The 12,909-nt window shown below is 42.9% G+C and overlaps 1 protein-coding gene across 1 annotated transcript in view; it reads left to right on the top strand.

Annotated features, from left to right (window-relative positions):
* Nucleotides 1-1,458: 1,458 nt before the first annotated feature.
* Nucleotides 1,459-12,909, top strand: part of LOC126336815 (trypsin-1-like) — a 56,382-nt gene continuing 44,931 nt past the window's right edge. The window contains exons 1-2 of the mRNA XM_050000873.1: nucleotides 1,459-1,542; nucleotides 5,851-5,949. Coding sequence (XP_049856830.1) covers nucleotides 1,494-1,542; nucleotides 5,851-5,949 — 148 coding nt within the window. The 5' untranslated portion in view covers nucleotides 1,459-1,493. The remainder of the gene's footprint in view (nucleotides 1,543-5,850; nucleotides 5,950-12,909) is intronic.

Genomic DNA, 12,909 nt, shown 5'->3' with positions numbered 1-12,909 from the left:
GTCGGACTTACGACGAAAATATCCCTTAGGACGTTGCGACGAAAATTGGCTTTAATGGGCTATCGTAGCAGATCACTGACGCTAGTGCCTTTTTTAACAGCATGACATAGCCAGCAGCATCTCTACTGGGCTTGAGTCCATATCTATTGGACGCTAGATGACCGGAAAACCGTGGCCTGGTCAGATGAGTCATGATATCGGTTGATAAGAGCTGATGGTAGGGTTCGAATTTGGCGAACATCCCGCAAAGCCATGGAACCAATTTGTCAACAAGGCACTGTGCAAGCTGGTGGTGGCTCCATAATGGTATGGGCTGTGTTTACATGGAATGGGCTGGGTTTTCTGGTCCAACTGAATCGATCACTGACTGGAAATGATCCTGTGTGGCTACTTGGAGATCATTTGTAGTCATTCATGGAGTTCATGTCCTCAAACCACGATGGAATTTTTATGGATGGCAAAGAGCCAAGTCTCTGGGCCACAGCTGTTCGCGATTGGCTTGAAGAGCATTCTGCACAGCTGGAGCGAATTATCTGGCCACCCATCGAACAGTTATGGGGCGTAATCGAGAGGCCAGTTCGCACACAAAATTCTGCACTGGCAATGACGACTATAGATGCAGCATGGCTCAATATTTCTGCTGGGGACTTTCAGAGAGTTGTCGAGTCCATGCCACGTCGAGTTGCTGTCCTACGCCGGTCAAAAGAAGGTCCGACACGGTATTAGAAGGTTTCTTATGACATTTTTCACTTAGTATATCCACATACTCAGAACCTGGCAAAATAAACCAGGCAAGCAAACAGGGATCCACTAACTATTAATGTATTATTGCTTAAGTACATGAAAACGGAGCTACAAAAATCCAATAGCGTCATGTTGTTTTACTTTGATGCGTGTTATAGGTACGCCAAAAGTTGAGACTTAGGGGAGATTTAGTTCCATGAAATATATTTTGGCCAGTTTGCTCAATAATTTTGCTGCTAAAACTCGAAGTGTCACTAATCTTGTCGCCTTTCAGTCTAACTAGCTCTTGACACATCAGATTGTTTTTTTTGGAATTGTGTCAAGATTTTCGTTATTCATTACATTGTGAGAGTCCAGGCACATAAGATAAACTAACTGTACAAATAGTTAAATCAATGTTCTTTGCCTCTTTGTGTCTGAAATATCTAGATTTTTGGCTCCTGGACATCGGTATTACCGAGCGTGATCAAATGGGCGTTCCTGCCGCGTTTTTATGAAATAAAGTTATACCGCTGCTTAACTACAAGTGCGGTTATTTACTGTGAATGCCTTAGATGATGATCGTTCGTTATCCATAAATCAAGATTCCCGTTACGTGTTCTATTAGATGAAGTAGCAAAGATAACAACAAGTGGTAATCATTTCAGATAATCATTATATAAACAAGGTCAGCCGCTCACAAGTTATTGTAGTTGAGGCGTATATATTAACCACAGCAGGCTGCGCAGACCACAGCACGTCTTCTCGAGATGCTTAGACAGACACTTCTCGTTTTGGCCCTCGTTGCCTGTGTGCTGGGTGAGTACTCGCCGTTGAACGGCACATTGTATACTAACTTTATCAAGTCGGCCGGCCGCGGTGACCGTGCGGTTCTAGGCGCTTCAGTCTGGAACCGCGCGACTGCTACGGTCGCAGGTTCGAATCCTGCCTCGGTCATGGATGTGTGTGATGTCCTTAGGTTAGTTAGGTTTAAGTAGTTCTAAGTTCTAGGGGACTGATGACCTCAGATGTTAAGTCTCATAGTGCTCAGAGCCATTTGAACCATTTTTGTATTAAGTAGAGCACTAGCTGCGCTGAACTTTCGTGACAACTTGAAACGGACTGATTAATCTGGTACAGAGTATTGTAAGTTGCATTTTGCGAGTAGTGTTCTCATGATGAAATGTACAGTGTGTAAGCTTTTAGATGGCAGACCTCTCCCTAGTCCTGAATCGGTAGAAGTCGGTAAACGTCGGGAGGCTTCGGTAGGCACGTAGTTTCGACTGCTACCAACATTACGTAGCTGACTGTGTTGTACCAGGTAGCCATTGTTGTCTGCTTCGTTATCGTTTTGCGCTGTAATGTTCTGCGTGTTTTTATTGTGCAGTTGTGCTAAACATTATCAAAATGAGTGAAGAAGCAGTTGCTGGCCCATCTCGGGAGTCGCCAACAACCCCTACCGGTAGGCCTACGAAGGACAACTCACCAAAGTTTCTTTGCAATCGGATGAGTGGTTTGTGAGCGCATAGTAGACAAATATATTGTACATGACGATTTCAGTTTCGTTTACGAACAACATTTAAAGCGAGTTTTACTTCTAAGCCTTTCGTCTGCTTTCGTGTAAACATGACGCGTAATTTGTAGTGCCAGCACTGCAACTGATAGGCGTGCCTTGCCCCCCCCCCCCCCCCCCTCAACGGCTCATCATCCCTCGCCAGCCAATGCTTGCTTCCTCCTCTCCCCGCACTCCCTACACAACTCTGTCGTCTTGATTGACTGATCTGGCCTTGTAACAATAACCAAAACGGCCTTGCTGTGCTGGTACTGCGAGCGGCTGAAAGCAAGGGGAAACTACAGCCGTAATTTTTCCCGAGAGCATGCAGCTTTACTGTATGATTAAATGATGATGACGTCCTCTTGGGTAAAACATTCCGGAGGTAAAATAGTCCCCCATTCGGATCTCCGAGCGGGGACTACTCAAGAGGATGTCGTTATCAGGAGAAAGAAAACTGGCGTTCTACGAATCGGAGCGTGGAATGTCAGATCCCTTAATCGGGCAGGTAGGTTAGAAAATTTAAAAAGGGAAATGGATAGGTTAAAGTTAGATATAGTGGGAATTAGTGAAGTTCGGTGGCAGGAGGAACAAGACTTTTGGTCAGGTGACTACAGGGTTATAAACACTAAATCAAATAGGGGTAATGCAGGAATAGGTTTAATAATGAATAAAAAAATAAGAGTGTGGGAAAGCTACTACAAACAGCATAGTGAACGCATTATTGTGGCCAAGATAGATACGAAGCCCACACCTACTACAGTAGTACAAGTTTATATGACAACTAGCTCTGCAGATGACGAAGAAATTGAAGAAATGTATGATCAAATAAAAGAAATTATTAAGATAGTGAAGGGTGACGAAAATTTAATAGTCATGGGTGACTGGAATTCGAGTGTAGGAAAAGGGAGAGAAGTAAACGTAGTAGGCGGATATGGATTGGGGCTAAGAAATGAAAAAGGAAGCCGCCTGGTAGAATTTTGCACAGAGCACAACTTAATCATACCTAACACTTGGTTCAAGAATCATAAAAGAAGGCTGTATACATGGAAGAAGCCTGGAGATACTGACAGGTTTCAGATAGATTATATAATGGTAAGACAGAGATTTAGGAACCAGGTTTTAAATTGTAAGACATTTCCAGGGGCAGATGTGGACTCTGACCACAATCTATTGGTATGACCTGTAGATTAAAACTAAAGAAACTGCAAAAAGGTGGGAATTTAAGGAGATGGAACCTGGATAAACTAAAAAAAAACCAGAGGTTGTACAGAGTTTTAGGGAGTGCATAAGGGAGCAATTGACAGGAATGGGGGAAAGAAATACGGTAGAAGAAGAATGGGTAGCTTTGAGGGGTGAAGTAGTGAAGGCAGCAGAGGATCAAGTAGGTAAAAAGACGAGGGCTAATAGAAATCCTTGGGTAACAGAAGAAATATTGAATTTAATTGATGAAAGGAGAAAATATAAAAATGCAGTAAATGAAGCAGGCAAAAAGGAATACAAATGTCTCAAAAATGAGATCGACAGGAAGTGCAAAATGGCTAAGCAGGGATGGCCACAGGACAAATGTAAGGATGTAGAGGCACACCTCACTAGGGGTGAGATAGATACTGCCACAGGAAAATTAAAGAGACCTTTGGAGATAAGAGAACCACTTGTATAAACATCAAGAGCTCAGATGGAAACCCAATCCTAAGCAAAGAAGGGAAAGCAGAAAGGTGGAAGGAGCATATAGAGGGTCTATACAAGGGCGATGTACTTGAGGACAATATTATGGAAATGGAAGAGGATGTAGATTAAAATGAAATGGGAGATACGATAGTGCGTGAAGAGTTTGACAGAACACTGAAAGACCTGAGTCGAACAAGGCCCCCGGGGTAGACAACATTCCATTGGAACTACTGACGGCCTTGGGAGGGCCAGTCCTGACAAAACTCTACCATCTGGTGAGCAAGATGTATGAGACAGGCGAAATACTCTCACACTTCAAGAAGAATATAATAATTCCAATCCCAAAGAAAGCCGGTGCTGACAGATATGAAAATAATCGAACTATCAGTTTAATAAGTCACAGTTGCAAATACTAACGCGAATTCTTTAGAGACGAATGGAAAAACTGGTAGAAGCCGACCTCGGGAAAGATCAGTTTGCATTCCGTGGAAATGTTGGAACACCTGAGGCAATACTGACCTTATGACTTATCTTGGAAGCTAGATTAAGGAAAGGCAAACCTACGTTTCTAGCATTTGTAGACTCAGAGAAAGCTTTTGACAATGTTAACTGGAATACTCTCTTTCAAATTCTGAAGGTGGCAGGGGTAAAATACAGGGAGCGAAAGGTTATTTACAATTTGTACAGAAACCAGATGGCAGTTATAAGGGTCGAGGGGCATGAAAGGGAAGCAGTGGTCGGGAAGGGAGTGATACAGGGTTGTACCCTCTCCCCGATGTCATTCAATCTGTATATTGAGCAAGCAGTAAATGAAACAAAAGAAAAATTCGGAGTAACTATTAAAATCCATGGAGAAGAAACAAAAACTTTGAGGTTTGCCGATGACATTGTAATTCTGTCAAAGACAGCAAAGAACCTGGAAGAGCAGTTGAACGGAATGGACAGTGTCATGAAAGTAGGGTATAAGATGAACATCAACAAAAGCAAAACTAGGATAATGGAATGTAGTCGAGTTAAGTCGGGTGACGCTGAGGGAATTAGATTAGGAAATGAGACACTTAAAGTAGTAAAGGAGTTTTGCTATTCGGGGAGCAAAATAACTGACGATGGTCGAAGTAGAGAGGATATAAAATGTAGAGTGGCAATGGCAAGGAAAGCGTTTCTGAAGAAGAGAAATTTGTTAACATCGAGTATAGATTTAAGTGTCAGGAAGTCATTTCTAAAAGTATTTGTATGGAGTGTAGCCATGTATGGAAGTGAAACATGGACGATAAATAGTTTAGACAAGAAGAGAATAGAAGTTTTCGAAATGAGGTGCTACAGAAGAATGCTGAAGATTAGATGGGTAGATCAGATAACTAATGAAGAGGTATTGAATAGGATTGGGGAGAAGAGAAGTTTGTGGCACAACTTGACCAGAAGAAGGGATCGGTTGGTAGGACATGTTCTGAGGCATCAAGGGATCACCAATTTAGTATTGGAGGGCAGCGTGGAGGGTAAAAATCGTAGAGGGAGACCAAGAGATGACTACACTAAGCAGATTCAGAAGGATGTAGGTTACAGTAGGTACTGGGAGATGAAGAAGCTTGCATTAGATAGAGTAGCATGGAGAGCTGCATCCAACCAGTCTCAGGACTAAAGAACACAACAACAACAGATCTTTTCATTCTATCCTACGATACTGTTATCATGCCCCATGAGAGAACATCTGCACAGGTTAGGAGGTTAGGTGGCGATGCGAGAAATGAACGGCGAACTGATCTGTTTTCTTGATTTCTTAAAATGGGTATGGATAGTTAGGTTATGAGAACACTGCTTGCGATAGGAGGTTTCCAGGTCATGCTTCCAATTTATGACAAATACTCCGCCATGGTTGGCTGAACGTCTGGATGTTTCTTGTACAGGTTCGGCACTGCCAGTGCGTCGACTGCCGCACACCGGACCAGCTCGGCATTTGGCTCTGTCCAGGGGACGCATCGTCGGGGGACATGACGCCAGCAGAGGTAAGGCTCCATCTCTTAAGGTCAGTTTTTTTTATTATTTCGTTTGGCATCAAGGATACATTACTTGAATTGAACAGCAATGATATTACTGGTAACACAATATGCATATGCTACAAATAAAATAGAATACATTCATTTATGGTAATAAAAGTCTTAGATTAGATCGATAAATCAATAATATACATGTGGATAAAAACTAGGATGAGTTACATGTAAAAGAGAAAATGTGGTTTTTATAAACAGTAATATTGACAAACAGAGCTTCAAGTTGTAATAAAAACTATAGTTTAATATCTAAAGTATCCAGCCAGGAGATTGCTTCCTCAGAGACCTCATGTATGCTGGTCAGAGTTCCAGCATATTTCCGTAGGGGACACTCTATGATTATGTGGTGTATTGTTTGTCGTTGGTGTCCGCAGCGGTCACTTTCAGCGGTTCCCCACTTATGCTTCAAGTCCTGGCATCTTCCGTGCTTGGTGCGTATGCGATTCAGGGTGGTCCACGACCTCCTAGGTAAGTGGAATCCAGAAGGGACTCGTGTAGGATCAGCAATGAGACCTGCAGAATCGGGATTGGCTGCAAACCATTCTTCCCGCCATGCTGTTACTAGTTGGAATCCTTCAGAAGTAAGCCTTTTTCCAAGTCTCCAGGAGTGTTTCCTGGACTTAAGACGTTGCCTTTGAGTGGCATCACAGTCCTGGTGTAGCGGTAACTCGGGATTCTTGGAGCATTTCTCCCATTCCCTTTTCAACGCTGCTTGACGTCGTAACTTCGGTGGTGCAATATTAGACAGAACAGGTACCCATTCTGTGGGTGTGGATTTTATTGTCCCGGATACGCTTCTAATGGCTACATTCAGGTGCGTGTCTACCATGGCTGTATGAGCTCTGTTCAGCCATACTGGGCTACAATATTCCCCAACAGAGTACAAAAGTGAGAGGGCAGTTGTTTTGAGTACTGATGCCTTAGCTCCCCAGCTTGTTCCGGAGAGTTTGTGTAGTATATTGTTTCTGGTTCTCATTTTTAAAGCTGTTTCAGTTAGGTGTTTTCTATATGTTAGCAAACGATCCAAGGTCACGCCGAGATATTTTTGGAATAGGTTATATAACAGCAACTGATTTTTTAAGGAAATTTGCGGTTTATAGCGAGCGTGCCTATTACTCAGATGGAAGGTGGAGGATTCAGTTTTATTTCTGTATACTTTGAGTCGCCATCCATTAAAAAATTCATCTAGAATTCGCAGATCCTGAGTGAGAGTCATTTCTGAAGTTGTAAAATCGTTAGCCTGCGTCACCAAGGCTATGTCATCAGCGTAGATAAATGTTCTTGCTTTCGTTTCTGGCAAGGTAACGGTGTACCTGCCAAGTGAGATCCAAGTGTACCGATCTGTGTGAGCACCTTCTAACATGCTAAACGATCTCTGGATTAAAAAAAAAATGAATCAGTAGAATTTGACTTGTTGGTTAGCAGGCAGTATGCCAGTTTAATTGATTAAATGTCCGCCCCCGGTAGGTAAGTGGTCAGCGCGACAGACTGTCAATCCTAAGGGCCCGGCCGGCACGGTAGCTCAGCGTGTTCGGTCAGCGGGTTAGCTGCCCTCTGTAATAAAAAAAACTGAGTTACTCGATCAACAAAGAACTTAAAAAATGGATGTCTTAAGATGTCCACCCCGAGCAGATACAACGAACAAAATGAGATTAAAAAAAAAAAAAAAAGTGGTCAGCGCGACAGACTGTCAATCCTAAGGACCCGGGTTCGATTCCTGGCTCGGTCGGAGATTTTCCCCGCTCAGGGACCGGTCGTTGTGTTGTCCTACACATCATCATTTCATCCCCGTCGACGCGAAAGTCGCCGGAGTGGCGTCAAATCGAAAGACTTGCACCAGACGAGCGGTCTACCCGACTGGAGGCCCTCGTCACACGCCATTTTTATTTTAATTGATTAAATCCTAATTTCAAATATGTTCATTATTTCAACTAAATGCAATTTTACATATACACTGATGGAAAAAAATCACAACACGAAGAAAGAGTTGTACGACATAAAAGAAAGTTGATACGCGTGTTCCTACATCTGAAAAATGACTTTTGTTTGAATTTCGTGGCCAGTTGCATATGAAGATCAGCTTTGTTTTAAATGCACGCTGTAAAGGTCATTGACATTAGTTGCCTTTGACGTTGGGCATGGTGAGATGATGTTAGTCAAGTATGCCTTTAAGGCGACAAAGACGCCATTACCAACAGTTCACTGAGTTCGGAAGAGGTCGTGTAGTAGGGCTACGAAAAACTGTATGTTCCTTCGGCGGTACTTCAGGAAAACTTGGGAGGTATGTAGTCGCTGTACGTGACTGCTGGTAGCATTGGTCACGAGAATGCGGGGTCGCAGGAAGACTGGACTTCATCGGCCACTTGGTACTACAGAAAGGGAAGACCATCATGTTTGACTCATGGTTCTGGCGCATCGTACTGCATCTGCAACAGCAATTTAAGCAGTAGATTGCACCACAGTGATACAAATCAGTTACTTCAAGGAAAGCTCCGAGCCAAACGCCCTGTACCGTGTGTTCCACTGACACCAAACCAACGCCGTTTGGGACTTCAGTGGCGTCAAGCGAGAGCTTATTGGTGGTCGGGGTAGAGGTCTGTTATGTTTTATGATGAAAGCAGGATATGACGCGGTGACAGTGATGACCATGTGTTGGTTAGGAGGAGACCAGATGAGCGCCTGCAATAAAATCGTCTGCGACCTGTACACACTGAACCTACACTTGGGATTATGGCATGGGGTGCGATTTCGTATGAGAGCAGGAGCACTCTCGTTGTTATCCCATGCACCCTGGTTGCAAATCTGTACGTCAATGTGATGTGTCGACCTGTTCTGCTGCTATTAATGAACAGCTTTCCACGGGAGTTTTACACCAGGATAACGCTCGCCCACATACTACTGCTGTAGCCCAAAGTGCTCTGCAGTGTGTCGACGTGTTGCCTTGGCTTGCTGGATCACCAGATCCGTCTCCAATCGAGCACATATGGGACATCATCGCACGATAATTGCGGTATTATCCACAAAGGACATTAATCGTCTGTGTATTGACCACCAAGTGCAACAGGCATGGAACTCCATCTCTCAAACTTACATCCAGCACTTATACAACACAATGCATGCACATTTGCGTGCTTACATGCAATATTCTAGCGGTTACACCCGTTAGTAATCTACAATCATTTGACATTTGCCAATGGCTTATCTAGCGCTTACATTGACCTGTGGTCTTGCAATGTTAATCGTTTAAATATGTTACCTAGACAAATGTATTCCTGAAATTTCATTACTTTCCATTAATTATTGTTTTGGTATTGCGCTTTTTCCGTTCTAAACGTACTGTGTATTTTATTAGCCTAATTAACAATTTTTACGTAGATATCAGAACCTAACTCCTACAGTAATACAATTTTGTTGTCAACTTTTTATTTGAGGTATGCAAAAGACACGATAATTAGTGTCCACTGAAATTTATGGTTATGACAGTTTAGAAGAATTGCATTCGTCTCCCCTAACAGTCTTTCCAAAAGCTGGGTAGATAGACTAAAAAAAATTGTGAGTGCTTAACACTCTGAACTTAGCCATCCAAAACTGATGACACATGCCTGGTCTAAATGTGGGTAATCCTCTCCAGTGTGAACTTTGTCCACTCACCCAAAATTTCGCTCAGAGCTTCAGCACAAGCAGTGCGTGCTAGTGCATGCCCTCTATGGGAGAAGGAACGATGCCAAAAGACTTCAAAATCGTCTGTTGTTAGACACTTCTGTATTCACGTGCAAATCGATAAGCATTTGTCTTTCTCGAAGCCGGCCGTGGTGGTCGAGTGGTTCTAGGCTCTTCAGTCTGGAACCGCGCGACCGCTACGGTCGCAGGATCGAATCCTGCCTCGGGCATGGATGTGTGTGATGTCCTTATGTTAGTTAGGTTTAAGTAGTTCTAAGCTCTAGGGAACTGATGACCTCAGATGTTAAGGCCCATAGCGCTCAGAGCCATTTGAACCATTTCTTTCTCAAAGAACCTACACCCATTTATCTGTTTGCTAGGGTAGCTTATCACTGGGTGGAAACTGTAAGGCTTGTCTCAGCAATTTGACTAAACTTTGAGGTGAGCCAACCAATACTAAGACTTGGCGACAGGGTCGGTTTGCTGGCTCGGATGGTTAGTGGAGAATAGGGCTCTCTAGTCTACTCTGTACTTTCGCCTGGTGCCGTGAGGTTGTGCTGATCTGTTACAGCATAGACGCCTGGTTTTGTGGTAGTGAAATGATGAATTTGAAACGACTTCATTCTGAATTTTGGTGAGATTGCTGCCGGCTGGCTTGCTTGACTGCATTTGCGTAATTATATAAGGGACAGTCCCGGACTCTTCCGGATCTGAAGGACAGCCCACGAAGACATATCATTCCAATTTCGCTGGATATATTGTGAGCAACAGTCGACCATGCCGTTTTAAGGATGCAGCATATTGCGGAGTTGAGAGACCATATTTAACACACGTTGTAATTTATAACCATATCGTAATGATAGTTCCAGAACCACCATAATCACTTGTTCGGTCGTTCTTCCTCTTTTCCTGCATCCATATCACATTCTGACTTTTTGCGGTGCCGTATTTTCACCTGCTGATTGAAAGTACAACTATTACTTATTTTAAACATAATCCACGGCTGCACTGATGCACTGTTTCAGCGTCCTGCGTTGTATACAACCCGCACTGTACAATTCGGAACGTGTCACTTTGATTAAAACCACCCACATATTTATCCCACTGCGAGACAACACGGCCAGTGCGGGCAGGACCAGATATTACCAAGACTTCATACAGTCTCTTTCTCTCCCCATGTCATTTCCACATTTTTGGTGCTCTTAAGAAAGACATTAATGGCCATCGTTTTGCTTTGGACGAAGAGGTATAACCATGCTTCCCTAGAAAACCACAAACTTTTTCCATGGAGGCACTGACAGTTTCGTCTCACAGTGGGAAAAGTGTGCTTACAGTTAGAATTGTGTTAACAGTTACGGCAACTACTTTCGAAACAGTAAACTGTTTACTCACTTTTTTTTACATCTGACTCGTTTTCACTTGTGCTTTACGGAATATGATGTTAGTTTGCGTGAAATACTTAGAATCGTATTTTTAACTTGGCCAACGTTAGGTCTTTGTTCGAGTACACCACTTTGTTAGAACACGTGGTGATCAATATCCAATTTTTATTCAGTCATCTGAGTTTTTTCACTCATCTGATAGTATTATGAACGTTATTAGTAATATATAGGACGATTTTCTTTGTCTTTTGTACATGGATGGTCATCTGAAGACACGTAGTCCATTACATGGCATTAATATGTGAAACATGAGATTTCGTATTCAATATTTGAATAATAGATTAAGCATCCTTCAGTTTGGGATTCTCAAGAACTTATTTTACTCTCTTTCGTTCTTTAACCCATATCTCCACATGTGATCACACTAGAACAGCGTTCTCGAACGCAGCACTTAATATTTTCGCTTTAACTGTATTTAAAGCCGAGAAAGATCGAAGTGTCTCCAGCACTCACAAAATCTTTATTTTAAACGAAATTTTCAGCTCGCCAATTCGTACTTGTTTGGGACTTATACATCGTGCTCGAGGAGAAGGAGGCTTTAAAATTCTGCTATATTACTGGTTCAAAGCTTTCCAGTTTATTAGGTTAGGTTAGTTCAAAAAATATTTGCGTCACACGAATTACCCTAAGAGGTGTAATTCAAACACACATATATCTGGAGGAGAGTTAATGGACTTTCCTCCCGCCAGCAGCTGGAAGGTGCTACGCCATGGTTGGACCGTTAGGTTCTCCGACTGTTGTATATCTTCCCTAGTTTCCAGCTACTTATCCAAGTAACGATTTGCGTAATCCTACAAGGGAGTTTGCAGTAACTTGGGTGACTTTAAAAAGAGTTACTGTAATCCATGCACAGGACACCTTGTATCACCAAAATGAGTGCCTGATTTTCTTCAAGCTCTGGACACCAGCAGATTATCATCTACGAGGTGTGCGAGAAAATTAATGAGACTGATTTTTTATCTACCCAAGTTTTTATTATTTCAAACAACAATGTTGTCCCCTTCGGCAGCTATACACCGGAGGAGTCGTTATTCTGGGTCTTGGTAGCAGCGCTAAAAGGCTTCAACTGGTAGTGCCTTTAACATGTCGGTAACAATCTTTTGGGTATTCTCCAGAGCCCGAAAATGACGTCCTTTTGAGATATTTGTCAATTTCGGGAAAAGAAAAAAGACACAAGGACTCAGATCAGGTGAATAAGAGCCTGTGGAACGACAGGAATGCCTTTTGAGGTCAAAAATTCCGTGATGGAAGTAATCGTGTGACATGGGGCGTTGTCGTGATGCAGCATCCAGTTGTCTGCAGTCTCCAGCCTCACTCGATTCATCCTTTTCCTGAGCCTTTCAACGACTTCTTTGTAAAGCACTCGGTTGACAGTTTGTTCTGGTGGAACGAATTCTTTATGCACGATGCTCCTACTCTTAAAAACGCAAATCAACATTGTCTTGAGCTTTGATTTGCTCATTCGAGCTTTCTTTGGTCGAGGAGATGTCTCAATGTGCCACTCCTCACTTTGTCGCAGGATGGTACTTAAAAATCCAGAACTCGTCATCTGTGATCACACGGCTGAACCATTTGTGGTCATTGGCAGTCCTCTCAAGAAGATCAGTGGACACGTTTATTCGATTATTTTTCTGCTCAGTTGTGAGCTTTTTCTGCACCTTTTTGGCGCAAACCCATCGCGTGTTCAAATATTCGGTCAAAGTCTGATATACGGTGAAAATGTTTAACGGGTCACTCGTCATCCCTAGTGTTAAACGTCGGTGTGATGTCACAAGAGCGCGAACACGTTCGATGTTTTCGTTGGTTTTTGAAC

This window comes from Schistocerca gregaria, chromosome 2 (assembly GCF_023897955.1).
Source record: "Schistocerca gregaria isolate iqSchGreg1 chromosome 2, iqSchGreg1.2, whole genome shotgun sequence".
NCBI lineage: Eukaryota > Metazoa > Arthropoda > Insecta > Orthoptera > Acrididae > Schistocerca > Schistocerca gregaria.
Note: the sequence above shows the minus strand (reverse complement) of the source record. Positions and strands in the feature narration are given on the sequence as shown.